This window comes from Oncorhynchus kisutch, linkage group LG6 (assembly GCF_002021735.2).
Source record: "Oncorhynchus kisutch isolate 150728-3 linkage group LG6, Okis_V2, whole genome shotgun sequence".
In the NCBI taxonomy this organism is placed as follows: domain Eukaryota; kingdom Metazoa; phylum Chordata; class Actinopteri; order Salmoniformes; family Salmonidae; genus Oncorhynchus; species Oncorhynchus kisutch.
This window is the reverse complement of record NC_034179.2, coordinates 31654049-31669398: the sequence shown is the minus strand read 5'-3', so window position 1 is coordinate 31669398 and position 15350 is coordinate 31654049. Positions and strand designations below refer to the sequence as shown.

The 15350-nt window shown below is 41.3% G+C and overlaps 1 protein-coding gene across 3 annotated transcripts in view; it reads left to right on the top strand.

Annotated features, from left to right (window-relative positions):
- Positions 1 to 1623: 1623 nt before the first annotated feature.
- Positions 1624 to 15350, top strand: part of LOC109892709 (Down syndrome cell adhesion molecule homolog) — a 147340-nt gene continuing 133613 nt past the window's right edge. For all 3 annotated transcript variants that reach the window (XM_031826615.1, XM_031826616.1, XM_031826614.1), the window contains exon 1: positions 1624 to 2442. In XM_031826615.1, the coding sequence (XP_031682475.1) occupies positions 2400 to 2442 (43 nt within the window). In that variant the 5' untranslated portion in view covers positions 1624 to 2399. The remainder of the gene's footprint in view (positions 2443 to 15350) is intronic.

Genomic DNA, 15350 nt, shown 5'->3' with positions numbered 1-15350 from the left:
GTGCTTTTCTGGTGACACTGTCAGTGATTTATTTAGATTTCAAGGCACACTTAACCAGCATGGCTACCACAGCATTCTGCAGCGATGTGCCATCACATCTGGTTTGCGCTTAGTGGGTCTATAATTTGTTTTTCAAAAGAACAATGACCTAACCCACCTCCAGGCTGTGTAAGGGCTATTTGACCAAGAAGGAGAGTGATGCTATGTATGCTGCATCAGATAACCTGGCTTCAACAATCACCGACCTCAAGCCAATTGAGATGGTTTGGGAAGAGTTAGACCGCAGAGTAAAGGAAAAGCACCCAACAAATGCTCAGCATATATAGGAACTCCTTCGAGACGGTGAAGCTGGTTGAGGGAATACCAAGAGTGTACAAAGCTGTCATCAAGACAAAGGGTGGCTATTTTGAAGAATGTAAAATATATTTTAATTTGTTTAACACCTTTTTTGTTACGACATGATTCCATATGTGTTATTTCATAGTTTTGATGTCTTCACTATTATTGTACATTGTAGAAATTAGTAAAAATAAAGAAAAACCCTTGAATGAGTAGGTGTGTCTAATTATTTTGAATGGTACTGTACAGTATGTAAATAAGGTATTTCTATTTCTCACAAACCTGTTTTTGGCTTTGTCATTATGGGGTATTGTTTGTAGATTGCTGAAGATAAAACAGTGTTTTATACATTCTAGAATAAGGCTGCAAGGTAACAAAATGTGGGAAAAGTCAATGGGTCTGAATACTTTACGAAGGCACTGTATATTAGGCTAAATCTATATTCTGTTTGATTATCTTGACAAACCAAAAGATGCCCAGTTATTGGAAATTACATTCACATGGCTATTTTTCTTTCAACACCACTGCATTTTGTTCAATAGGTTACCTCACAGCCTTGAAAGGACATTTTCCCGACCCTCCTTTTCACGTGACATGAGGGAAACCATGAGACGTTGTGCAGCACATGACAGAAGAAAACATGTTGTTTTTTTGCTGGTAAGAGAGAGGCTGAGGGGAGTAGGCTATGGTAGCCTACTTCCACATTAACAAACTGCAGTAGAGGCTATTCTTATCCATCTATTCAGTGACCATTTTGAGTGTGTAGTATCATAGCTATCGGCAAATGGATACATTTCCAATCTTACGTTTGGTCTCCCTAGTCGGTTAGATGCACGTGGTTCCTGACATGGCCGCTGTCGATGCCCCTACTGCAAGAGAGGCCTCTGCTCATATTCGTCAAGGTCAATTGATGAATGCAGTCAAAGCCTGGCTGAATCCCAACACTCCCGCAGGGCACATTAAAAAACACATTAACACATTAAAGGACATGATTTGATGTCCTCCAATTAAAATAATTTCGTTTTTTTTTCTTCTAAAATGAATGTCAGTCTAGCCAGGTGTGTATCACGCCTTTCTCATCACCCCATATCCTAGCAGATAGCATCTACAACAATCATTGGGCTAATTATAACTCGATTAGTTTAATGTAGGCAATAATAATGTCCTTATATACCAATGATGGACACCTTGGTATCCTCTCTCTCATAAAGTGGAGGCAACCCCTGTATGCAATCTAGCGCACAGCACAAGGGGTGGAGTGGCGAACTGCTGCACCTTTAAGGCAATGAAGAAGAAAAGCGGCCGCGGCCGCGAAGGAGGAGGCGAGAGTTATTCCATAATGCTCTGAGCCAGGGAAGGTTAGCACAGGGACCAGTGTGATTTGTACAGCTGCGGGAAGATGCGTGTGCTTGTTGCTTGCTGGATGGAGAGAGGCGGCGAAAAGGGAATGAGTTTTCAGTACAGCTAACAACTATTGCTTCCTGCTTACAAATTCATACGTAATTTTTTATCCAATCCAAATGTATGCATATTTTTCACTGGAAACTTTTTTGTCTCATTATTTATTCATAGTGTTTTCTTTATTTTGTAGACTAATTCGAATTGTTTTAACTTAATTCTTTATTTTCTTTGAATTTCATTTGGGAATTCCACCTGTGCATATTGCGCTTGTCCCTCCTCGTGTCGTATGCGTCTTCAGCCTCCAGTCTCCGCTCTGACTCAGCCGCACTCACCTGGACCAGAGCTCAAGGAGGCGAGACCCACATGTACCCCGCAGAGCATCGCGCCCAGAAGCGGGGAAGGCTGCACTAAGGCACGGCGTGGCCACTTCAAGAGAGACGTACAGTTGGATCTAAGCTCTTATCATAAGACAATCACCAGAAGCTCATACCTCCTCTTCCCAACGCGAAGAGAGAGAAAGAGAGAGAGAGATACTGATTTGTACAGACCATCGTTCATTGCAACTGGCATATTGCAGACATATAAAGAAAACTTAAGGAAGAAAGTGTGTGGATTGAAAAAAAGAAAAAGCATAGCTTGGATATTGAACGGTGCGGGGCATGTGGATATTGGCTGTCATCTTTTTTCAGTGCATCTTGAATGGTAAGTTGTGCTATTTAAAATTAACTTAATTAAAGACATGCTCTGGAAATGTTAATTTAATGTTAATTTTCCTCTGAGCAAAACTTACCAGATATAGCCCATCTTAATTATTTGCGGAATAATATGACTTATTTTATGGTAAAATGATATAGTAAATAGTTGTTGGTATGTCCTGAGAGCCCAATTGAGGAGCGGTTGGATTGGGCAGCAGAAGCAGTGCTGGCTGAGCTGAGCTTGCCAGTCACATCCCGGTTAATTTGGCTACCTAATACCTATAGTTGGATACAACTATGTGAAAACACTGATTTAAAAACACTGAACAAAAACTAGACTCTACTTTGTTCTTTGGGGCGATTAACATAATATTTTATAGTAAGACATTTCTAGAGTAGTGTAATAGTGCATAGGCTACAGTATATGGCGATGGCTTGATATGAAAATATGAACTAAATGCAGGTGTCGTTTTGACACATTTCGCAGGTTACACTTCAATAATAAGTAACCTTATTTCAATTTTGTCTAATTGTACATTATCCCCATATTTGTATCTAATGAAATTGATTGTGAGTGTATATTTTGATAAAACATTTTTTGGGGAAGGGTAACTTCATGTTTAAAGTAATATCAGATTTTGTTTTATTTGAATTATTTCCAATTAGTTATTATCGTAGGTCATTTGCATATTAACATCAATACAATTAGGAATTCTATATATTCATTCATAACAGCATAATCACATGTGAATTACACTTAAATAGTGTGCCACTTAATTGTGACAATAAAATGCAAAGATTTCCCCTAGGCACATAGGGTATATTGATATTTTAAAAGGGTTTTCATTAGGGAAAAAACATGCTTATTTGCTATGTGAAATTTAATAGGCCAATTAATGTTTTATATGAGAATACAATTCACTAAAATATTCCATTGATTAACTGAATTAATATGTGCATAAGATCATCTCTTTATTTCTATCAAATCAGAAGGTATCCTGTGAGATAATAGTGAAAAAGGAAACAACTCCGTTTGTGCTGTCTTTTTTTTAATGGAGCTACACCCACCATATTAGAAGTACAAACATGGAGGCATCAGGATTTTTAAAAAACAGTTGAGGCAAGCCCCTTGTCGCTCATTTCCCTGTGTTCCCCCTGAAACAGTTGAATACAATCCTTTTGTGTTACACAATGCAAAAGTGATTGGTCTGTAATTCCTTAAAAATATGGATTTGATAAGAGGCAAATGTGCTCTTTTGGGTTGGGGCTGCCTGAACGCTTAGCGAGTACAAGAAGGGTGTGTGTGTGAGATAGAGGGGGGTGGGGGGTGGGGGGAGAAGGAGAAGGAGGTTGAGGAGGACAAGGGGTTGGGGGTGTTTGTGGGGGGGGGGGGAGAAATAATCCAGCGACAAATTGGACATTTAGAGGATCTTTTTAAAGATGGATGGATGGAGTGGGGGTTAAAATTAAAGTGGACAGATGCATGTAAACTGAGGGGAGAGAGATGCGTCAACCAAAGATGACAGAAAAACCATTTTGTGGCAATGCTTGAAGGGCTGAATGAGGTAGTGGTTTGCCACAGAAAATACAGTGATGCAGTGAGGGACGTGTACAAATGCATTTTAACACAACTGAGGCGGGACTGACTGGTTCTAGAGAGAGTCCCTGTTCCATAGTATGATGCCCATTTCAAATATCAATCCATTATGTGTTACAATAAACCCTTGTGTGAGCTGAGAGCACTATCTCTCCTTTAGCTTTTGAATGGCTTCACATGGTGTGTTTTGACCATGCAGGCTTTGGCGTTGTAAAATGGCTGCTCCTGAAGCGTTCAGCATGGAAACTTTGAATGAAAACACTAATGTGGATATGATACATGCGGAGTCTATGGCTGATGTTGAAGATCTGTGCTTTGTTGACAGATTAAGTTTACGCAAGAGGCACGCTGTCAATCTTTGAGGTTGTTGAAATTATTGTTTTGTGGGCAGGAATGGCATACAATAATATACAATACAATATTATTTCATTTTATATGCTTCTTTCTTTCAAAATGACGTGTTTTTTAAATCAATAAATCATAGATATGGCTGATAGGTCATAGATTGAAAAGGTCTTATACTGCAGTGTTTCTTATGATATCAGGCTACTTTGCATATTGCTCTATTTCTTCCTGATTTGTATTTTTTGGAATGTCCAACCAGCATCCCCATCACCAGCACTATCCTATATTAGAATAGTACAATGTGTAGCCTAGCTCTTCTGAGCAGAGAGAGAGACGGAGAGTGATCGAGATTGTATTCCAGACATAACGGATTTTAGGGTTCTGGTCTAGCAGCACATGCTCCTGAGGTGGTCTCTATGGAAACATGGATAATGAGTGTTGGCGCAGTGTGGGCTGGGTCTGAGCAAGGCCGCACTCTGTGCAGGTGACCCCGGAAGTGCTTCCCCACAGATTAGACCTATCACTCCTGCAGCTCTATGATATTGTTGTAGATAGAGAAAGGATATGTGAAGGTTATTTTTGCATGTTTTAAAGATGTTACTCTGGTGGTTAGTTGTCTGTCATTCTGATACGTTATTCCCAGGTTTCTGTTCTTTTTCAAGGACTGACTACCTCAATCAGTAATAGTTTGGTTCATGTCTATTTGTTTGGTTTAGATCTTGTATTAGATTGTGTATTTATAGTATTTGAGTTATGCAAAGGTATGGAGCAATTTATTAACAAGTTGTTAGATCATGTTTTCTTTTTTTAACCACAGCCTGACATTTGACCATGTAAATCTGCAGAATCTATAGGGCTCTTTCTGTTGCATATATTTCCTGCTTTCCGTTTTCAAGACTGAGGTGCAAACTCATCTTGTCTTTGGATACAATTTGCAATCATAAACAATTCACAGTTGCAACGAGTTAAAAGCATTGTAGTGTTGATGTCAATGACACTTTTCCAGTGCTGTTGCATCAGTATTAAATGTACTGGGAACAACAGATCTATCCATGGAGAGACAGACTGGGGAAATGGCATAATGTTGTTTTTGCTCAGCAATGCCAGGGGGCAAATATGACACATGCTCAATTGGACACTAATAAGCAGTGCAAATATACAACAATGCTCCTCAATTGGCACTCAGTATCACTGTGTGTAAGTGTGTGTGTGTGTGGGGGGGGGGGGGGGGGGGGGGATTTGCCCCCTACCTCGGCTAATTCAAACATGAACCATCTCAGTGTGGATTCACCCTACCACTTTTCAGACAGACAGTAGTGTCTTGCCATCAGAACATAACCAAATTGTGTCTTTCATCTTATTCAAACACACATTCAGTAGTAAGACTTCCAATGTGGAAAATGCCTTAATCTATGCTGGCCTACAAGAGGATTCCTATTTAGAAGATTAAAGCTATCCTAGGCCTGGCATCTGAATAGCTGTCACTATCAGTTAGACTGCTCGTTTCGAACAGGAATAGCCCAGGGAACCAGGCTACAGGATTAACCTTGATAAAGCTGTCATGACCACAGAGATTTTAATCAACCCATCTGGGAGATCTCCACAGAGAGAGACCCAGGTTTGGTGTTATCATAGCAGACATGTTGACTTAGTAATTGGCTGCTGTGTTTTTGTCATTGCATATGGGGGCAGGTGAGTGGAAGTAAAGGGCAATTATATTTTGAGTGTAAATGTACCTGTAATTATACAAAACATTAAGAACACCTGCTCTTTCCATGACATAAGACTTAGACTGACCAGGTGAATCCAGGTGAAAGCTATGATGTCACTTTTTGATGTCACTTGTTAAATGCACTTCAATCAGTGTAGATGAAGACAGGTTAAAGAAGGATTGTTTCAGTTGCCTTGAGACAATTGAGACATGGATTGTGTATTTGTGCCATTCAGAGGGTGAATTGGCAAGACAAAAGATTTAAGTGCCTTTAAATGGGGTATGGTAGTTGGTGCCAGGCACACCGGCTTGTGTCAAGAACTGCAACGCTGATGAGTTTTTCCACGCTCAACAGTTTCCCGTGTGTATGAAGAATGGTCCACCACCCAAAGGACATCCAGCCAACATGACACAACTGTGGGAAGCATTGGAGTCAACATGGGCCAGCATTCCTGTGGAACGCAGGAGTCCATGCCTTGACGAATTGAGGCTGTTGTGAGGGGAAAAAGGGGTTGGGTGAGGGGGTGCAACTCAATATTAGGAAGGTGTTCTTAATGTACAGATCTGGTACAAATCTGTCGTTCTGCCCCTGAACAGGCAGTTAACCCACTGTTCCTAGGCCGTCATTGAAATAAGAATTTGTTCTTAACTGACTTGCCTAGTTAAATAAAGGTAAAAAATGAAAAATGTTTTGTACACTCAGTGTACGTGCCAATGATGGATGTCGTTTATCACAAAATGCAGGAATATCTACACACATATCCCCACACAGATCCCCATTGTGTTGAATCCTACTGTGCTAGATACAGATATATATTTTTTCAAGATAGTGTATTACTTTCCAGTCATTGTTTCAAATATCAAAGATCAACAAACCTGCACTCCAAACGCCATCTGTGCAACTCATAGATTTGATTTGGGGTCTTTTCTCTTTTCTAAATGTCACCTTATGAAAGACATTGAATAGTTTGTAAATAAACAGTTATTATTGCATTATCATTATTATTTAACTAGTAAAAACAGAAGACAACATTGTTTGGAGGTCATGTTCAGGCCAGTGGGAAACTGGCTGGTGGTGTCCTTTGGTGTATATCTGTCAGTTCACGTAGAACCAAGCCTGTATGACAGAGCCACAGCAACAAACACACACCCACAAGAATAAAGGGATATTTGATAATACTCCTCGAACAGCAAAACATTTGATCTAAAAATGACCTAATAGATAAATATCAACAGCACTATAAAATAAAGCCTTACAAAATACATCCTTCCCATAAAAATCAGCATATGGCAAGTATTTGCAATATCTAAAACATTGTGCAAGATGGATGTCATGACATCTCCTAACATATCCCTGAGCTTGGAGTTGGCTGTTATATCCAGAACAGACTGAACCATATGGTAATATGTGCACATTGAAATGTTAACTGTTTCTTTTAACCCAGGCCAGAATGCTTAAGGAGATGATGGAGTGCAACTAAGCAGAGAGAGAGAGATAAAGAGAGAGAGAGAATGAGTCAGCATGTGGTACACACGGGTGTTTGACACACTGTAAGGAAGTCAACTATTACACAAGGTTCCCACATACATGCACATACACACACACAGGTTATTCCTGGTAGGTGGTGTTTTATATCTGTGAATGAATAAAACAATAGTAGTTAGTAGATAGCCTACGTCATTTGTTTTCCACTTAGCTGGCATGCTACTGTTTCCATGTTAAAGTGGGACAGTGGCTAATGCCCTGACCCTTCAGGAAGGCAGGAGCTGAACTAAATGTGGCACAGCTAGCCTACAAGTGGGGATACTGTGGGCCCTACTGTATATTCACAAGACAAGTGTCCTGCTTGGACCTTTTTTCTTACATTTGATTGTTGTACTGTGCAGCATGTATTTCTCAGAACTACCAGTTTGTCAATGTTGTATAAGATTTTATCTAGCGAAAGGGTATGCTTTCCTTGTTCATAGGCCCTCTTTTTCCTTTGAGATACAGCATACCCCTTCAGCTACAATATCATTATAGATTGAGGCCTGAAAGGTACATATTTTAGGACGAGTTGAGTACACAGGATGAGTTGTTTTGACTTTGAGGGTATGTTATATATGTCAGGGACTGGTGCTGAAGCCAACACACACACATAGCCTACAGTATACTGTAGACTTAGGTAATGGACATTGCATCCATATATCTATAATCCAACAGGAGCAGCGTGAGCATCAGTTGACATATAAAGTTTCCGGCTAAAGTCTTGATTTGTTCTCACATGCTCACTCTTGCCCTCTGGGACATCACCATGGCACTGTACTATAGACGTATCTGCTATTTTGAACAAGCATTAGAACAACAGTGCCAACAGTCCTTCCTAAGATAAGGGCTGTGTCCGGGTAGCCAGATCTGGAGACAGGGGTTGCCAGGCGAAGAGGTTCCTGCCCGGTGGGTTTCTGTATGTAATGTGGTGCACGTCCACACACACTGCAGAGCTATTTTTGGGAGACCATTTTTAAAGTCTGTCACAGGGGTAGTGGAAGGAGTGCCAAATGACCTCTACAGAAAGACTCAGGCTTTGGGGTTTTCTACACACACGCACACTCACACCAGGTCAGGCTCATTTATAACACATGGGACAGGTATCCCGCTATGCAAAAGTGATTGATCTCCTGAGTTGACGTGGGATGCAGGTGAGGTGGCTTATGCATCTACACAGATCACATTCTTCTTTTTCTGTAGGTGAATAACATTAGAGTTGATAACCTTGAGTACAATATATTGCAATACAATGTAGCCCATTAAAGACAATGGTATACATTGTTGTCGTATTGCACCAGTATTATGGAAAAAGCAAAAAAGCTGTGTAGCCAGTTTGAATGATTTTTTGTCAGACGTTTCAATTATCTTCAGTCCATAGAAATGCTTCTAATGAAAGAGCTTTATCAAATCAAATTTTATTTGTCAAGCGCTCCGAATACAACCTTACCTTGAAATGCTTACTTACAAGCCCTTGACCAACAATGCAGTTCAAGAAATAGAAAAAAAAGAAAGGAAAACAAGAAAATTACATAACAATAACGAGGCTATATACAGGGGTTACCGGTACCAAGTCAACGTGCGGGGGTACAGGTCCCTCCTTTACGTTTGAGTATAATGCATTAAATTAGCACATTTAAATATATCCAATTGAAACGAAGCAACACACAAGGTTAGTGTGTTTTATTGTTTCAGTGTGTGAAGTGATGCCTGTTTGTCTTATTCAGCCAGTGATTGTTAGCTGCTCGGCTGACTATTAGATGCGTTGAGGCATATCCGACAAGCCCTGATTAGTATGCAAAAAAATCGGCACAATTTCTGTGGCCAGAAATGTGTAACATTTTCAAAGATTTTCCACAAATGTCTCATTAAAGTGTTGCTAGCTCTGGGTCAAATCTGTTTCAGTCTCCATTCTATCAGGCCTTCCCCAGAAGTGATTATGCTAATTGCTGTTTGATCAGATGATTAAATTATAATTTGATTAATCCTGAGCACTAAACGGTCTGAATACGTTTATGTCCACTTGGTAGCATAGCTTTGCAGAGCTAACGTCTCCTGTCACTATGTAAACAGACATGACAGAGGAAGGGAGGGATGACCGGAGAATGACTGAGGCACACCATCCAGATAGAAATAAACATTATTTTTTATTTAGATTGCATTTATTTAGATAAGTTAACCAAAAATGTAAATTGTCTTAATGTATATCACATTAAGCCAATAAAAAATGCAGGTGTCCCAGTCAGAGAACACCTAAAATTGTAAATAAATATTAGTGTAGCCTATTTTTGCAGTGAGTAGAGTAAAGAATAGCCTGAATGCAGCTTGCTGTCATCATTGTCGTAGTGAATTTCCGCCAATCTTGTGTACCCTCAGTGTCCATTACAATTATTATATTGTTGTGAGGTTGGGTCCTGTTGATAATATCACTGACTGATGAGGACAGTGTCCTGTGTGTCCCCTAGAATCCACCCGTCCTGTTGGGGACAATTTCAGGTGTTCTCTGACCGGGACACCTGCATTTTTGAAGGGCAGGTTCCAATGCTTGGTCACACACACGCACACACACACACAAAGAAAAGCTACCTGGCTCTGTCTCCCACTGTGGTATTAGAGACGACTCTGCTGCAGTATGCTTACTCAAGATGGAGTAGCCCTGCCTGTGAAGCAAGTGGAGAGGGTGGGGGATAGGAAGCGGTAGAAAGGAGAGGGAGGGGAGAGAGAGAAGGGCATGTTTCCTGAAGCATCAGAGAATGGCTGTGAACGGGAGGGAAGGCAATGATGTCTAGTTATCTGACGCACAATCCCTTTTAACCCCAGGACTTTGATTTGCCCTATTCTCGTGACAGCCTCTAGCTACTATGGCTAACTGTTCATAGCTTTTTGTTTCTGTGGCTGCACATTTCTTTAACACCAAAAATATGCAGCTTCTATATTTGCAATGTTTAATAAATGATTCCTGTACAGCTTTTTGTTGTTTCTGTGGCTGCCTGTTTTGATCACCCCATATAAAAAGAGGCAGCTACTATACAGTATCTGTAAGGTTAACCATCAATACAGTTTTCCATAAACCCTAACTTGCATTGAAAAGGACATGTGTCTCCCCGATACATTTAACCATTTTAACCATTTATAATTAATGCTCACGGTGATTCTCCCCCCCCAGCTGAAGCCTTGGTGCTGCACACCACATGGATGTTCTTAACTTCCTTGAGCTAGGGTCTATTTTCCTGAATTTCCGCCTGACTGACGTGCCCAAAGTAAACTGCCTGTTACTCAGGCCCAGAAGCCAGGATACTCATATAATTTATATCATTGGATAGAAAACACTTTGCAGTTTATAGCAATGTTACAATAATGTCTGAGACTATAACACAATTGATATAGCAAATTCCAAAGAAAGCTGGAAACTGGAAAGCTATGGGTTCTATGTAATTCCAGCTCCCAGAATACAATTCCTATGGTTTCCACTAGATGTCAACAGTCTTTGTTCATTGTTTCAGGCTTGTTTCTTCAAAAACGAGCAAGAAACATGTGTCTCCCCGATACATTTAACCATTTATAGTCAATTACTGTGATTCTCTGCCAACTGCTTGCATCTACTCCCCCAGCTGAAGCCTTGGTGCTGCACACCACATGGATGTTCTTAAGGATGTCTGTTATATTATCCAGCCTCTTCTATTCCACAAAATCTCCCTGTTCATCCCTACCTACTGGATCCAATATACAATAGGACCTATAGCATTAATCTCACCTGATCTCCCTGCACCAATAAGACTCACAGGCTCAAATTGACTGGCCTATCATAGGCATGTTTGTCAGACTGTCCTTTGAGTCTTGTCCTATGAGATAATTGTTAGTCACTGTACACAGTCCTTTCGTACCCAGATACTCATAACTTTTGGTTTGGGGTTTGATGACTTATTTTGATCTGACTCTTCTAGTCTTTTACATTGAGGGAAACTCATGTCAACAAAACAAGCGCTGATTCATACTTTGAACTGGAAGAGATGCACACCCATAGTTGTCATTAAACATTCTCTGTAGTGTGCTTGAGAAGGTTTTCCAAATAATGTCATTCCGAATGTTGTCAGATGTATGTTTCTTATAAGGTCGTCATGACCAATATGTGAGATTTTAGAATATTGCTGGAGGGGATGGCTGCTGTTTTACAGGCTCCTGACCAATTGTGCTATTTTGTGTGTTTTTTCGCATTGTTTGTTACTTATTTTGTACATAATGTTTCTGCTACCGTCTCTTATGACCAAAAATATCTTCTGGATATCAGAATGCAAAGTATATACTGTTGTTCCCGGACCAGTCCCAAAGCCTCATCATTTGCACGAAGAAAAGACTGAGATACAGGGTGCGTAGATTCGGGTGCCTTGTGAGAATTCTTCGGCGAGTGGGTAACCCTCCTCTACCATCCGTTCTATTGGCCAACGTGCAATCACTGGAGAATAAACTGGATGAGCTCCGTTCGAGACTATCCTACCAACGGGACATTAAAAACTGTAATATCTTATGTTTCACCGAGTCATGACTGAACGACGACACAGATAATAAACAGTTGGCTGGGTTTTCCATGCATCCACAAGAAAGAACAATGACCTCCGGAAAGACGAGGGTTAGTGGTGTGTGTCTATTTGTCAATAACAGCTGGTGCGCGATGTCTATTCTTAGTGAAGTCTCGAGGCAACCTGAGGTAGAGTAGCTCATGATAAGATGTAGACCACACTACCTACCAAGTGAGTTTCATCTTTATTTTTCGTAGCTGTCTATTTACCATCACAAACTGAGGCTGGCACTAAGACCGCACTCAGCAAACTGTATATGACCATTAGTAAACAAGAAAATGCTCATCAAGAAGCGACACTCCTAGTGGCCGGGGACTTTAATGAAGGCAAACTTAAATTAGTTTTACCTAATATCTACAAGCATGTCACATGTGCAACGTGAGGACAAAACACTCTAGACCACCTTTACTCCACACACAAAGACACATACAAAACTCTCCCTCGCCCTAGATTTGGCAAAGTTGACCATAATCCTATCCTCCTGATTCCTGCTTACATGCAAAAACTAAATCACAAAGTACCAGTGACTCGTTAAATACCGAAGTGGTCAGATGGTGATGATGCTAAGCTACAGGACTGTTTTCCTAGCACAGACTGGAATATGTTCAGGGATTCGTCAAATTGCATTGAGGAGTATACCACCTCAGTCACCAGCTTCATCAATAAGTGCATCGACGACGTCGTCCCCACAGTGACCGTAAGTACATATCCCAACCAGAAGCCATGGATTACAGGCAACATCCACACCAAGTTAAAGGAGCGGGACACTAATTTGTATGGTTATAAGAAATCCCACTATGTCCTCAGACATACCACCAAACAGGCAAAGTGTCAATACAGGACTAAGATTGAATCATCATAATACGGCTGTGATGCCTGTTGGATGTGGCAGGGCTTGCAAACTATTATGGACTACAAAGGGAAACCCATCCGCGAGCTGCCCAGTGACGTGAGCCTACCAGATGGGATAAATCCCTTTTATGCTCCCTTCTAGGCAATCAACATTGAAGCATGCATGAGAGCACCAGCAGTTCTGGATGACTGTGAGATTGCGCTCTCCGTAGCCGATGTGAGCGAGACCTTTAAACAGGTCAACATTTTTTTTTAAATGTTTTTAATTTCACCTTTATTTAACCAGGTAGGCTAGTTGAGAACAAGTTCCCATTTGCAACTGCGACCTGGCCAAGATAAAGCATAGCAATTCGACACATACAACAACACAGAGTTACACATGGAATAAACAAAACATACAGTCAATAATACAGTAGAACAAAATAAAATAAAAAGTCTATATACAGTGAGTGCAAATGAGGTAAGTTAAGGAAATAAATAGGCCATGGTGGCGAAGTAATTACAATATAGCAATTAAACAATGGAATGGTGGATCGGCAGAAGATGAATGTGCAAGTAGAGATACTGGGGTGCAAAGGAGCAAGATAAATAAATAAATACAGTGTGGGGATGAGGTATGTAGATAGCCCATCTGTAAACAGCCCATCTATGTACAGGTGCAGTGATCTGTGAGCTGCTCTGACAGCTGGTGCTTGAAGCTATTGAGGGAGATGAGAGTCTCCAGTTTCAGAGATTTTTGCAGTTCGTTCCAGTCACGGGCAGCAGAGAACTGGAATAAAAGGCAACCAAAGGAGGAATTGGTTTTGGGGTTGACCAGTGAGATATACCTGCTGAAGCACGTGCTATGAGTGGGTGCTGCTATGGTGACCAGTGAGCTGAGATAAGGTGGGGCTTTACCTATCAGAGACTTGTAGGTAACCTGTAGCCAGTGGGTTTGGCGACAAGTATGAAGCGAGGGCCAACCAACGAGAGCGTACTGGTCACAGTGGTGGGTAGTGTATGGGGCTTTGGTGACAAAACGGATGGCACTGTGATAGACTGTATCCAGTTTGTTGAGTAGAGTGTTGGAGGCTATTTTATAGATGACATCACTGAAGTCGCGGATCGATAGGATGGTCAGTTTTACGAGGGTATGTTTGGCAGCATGAGTGAAGGATGCTTTGTTGCGATATAGGAAGCCGATTCTAGGTTTAATTTTGGATTGGAGATGCTTAATGTGAGTCTGGAAGGAGAGTTTACAGTCTAACCAGACACCCAGGTGTCAGAGCCGTCCAGAGTAGTGATGCTGGACTGGCGGGCAGGTGGGGGCAGTGATCTATTGAATAGCATGCATTTAGTTTTACTTGCGTTTAAGAGCAGTTGGAGGCCACGGAAGGAGTGTTGTATGGCATTGAAGCTCGTCTGGAGGTTAGTTAACATAGTGTCCAAAGTCTGGCCAGAAGAAAACAGAATGGTGTCGTCTGTGTAGAGGTGGATCAGAGAATCACCAGCAGCAAGAGCGACATCATTGATGTATACAGAAAAGACAGTCGGCCCGAGAATTGAACACTGTGGCACACCCATAGAGACTGCCAGAGGTCCGGACAACAGGCCCTCCGATTTGACACACTGAACTCTACCAGAGAAGTAGTTGGTAAACCAGGCGAGGTTATCATTTGAGAAACCAAGGCTGTCGAGTCTGCCAATAAGAATGTTGTGATTGACAGAGTCGAAAGCCTTGGCCAGGTCGATGAATACGGCTGCACAGTAATGTCTCTTATCGATGGCGGTTATGATGTGGTTTAGGACCTTGAGCTTGGCTGAGGTGCACCCATGACCAGCTCTGAAACCAGATTGCATAGCAGAGAAGGCAAGGTGGGATTCTAAATGGTCTGTAATCTGTTTGTTAACTTGGCTTTCGAAGACCTTAGAAAGACAGAGTAGGATAGATATAGGTCTGTAGCAGTTTGGGTCTAGAGTGTCACCCCCTTTGAAGAGGGGGATGACCGCGGCAGCTTTCCAATCTTTGGGAATCTCAGATGATATGAAAGAGAGGTAATAGGGGTTGCAACAATTTCAGCACATAATTTTAGAAAAAGAAGGTCCAGATTGTCCTTCCCGAATTATTTGTATGGGTCCAGATTATGCAGCTCTTTCAGAACATCAGCTATCTATATTTGGGTGAAGGAGTAATGGTGGGGGCTTTGGCATGTTGCTGTGGAGGGTGCCTGGCAGTTGATCGGGGTAGGGGTAGCCAGGTGAAAAGCATGGCCAGCCGTAGAGAAATGCTAATTGAAATTCTCAATTATAGTGGATTTATCAGTGGTAA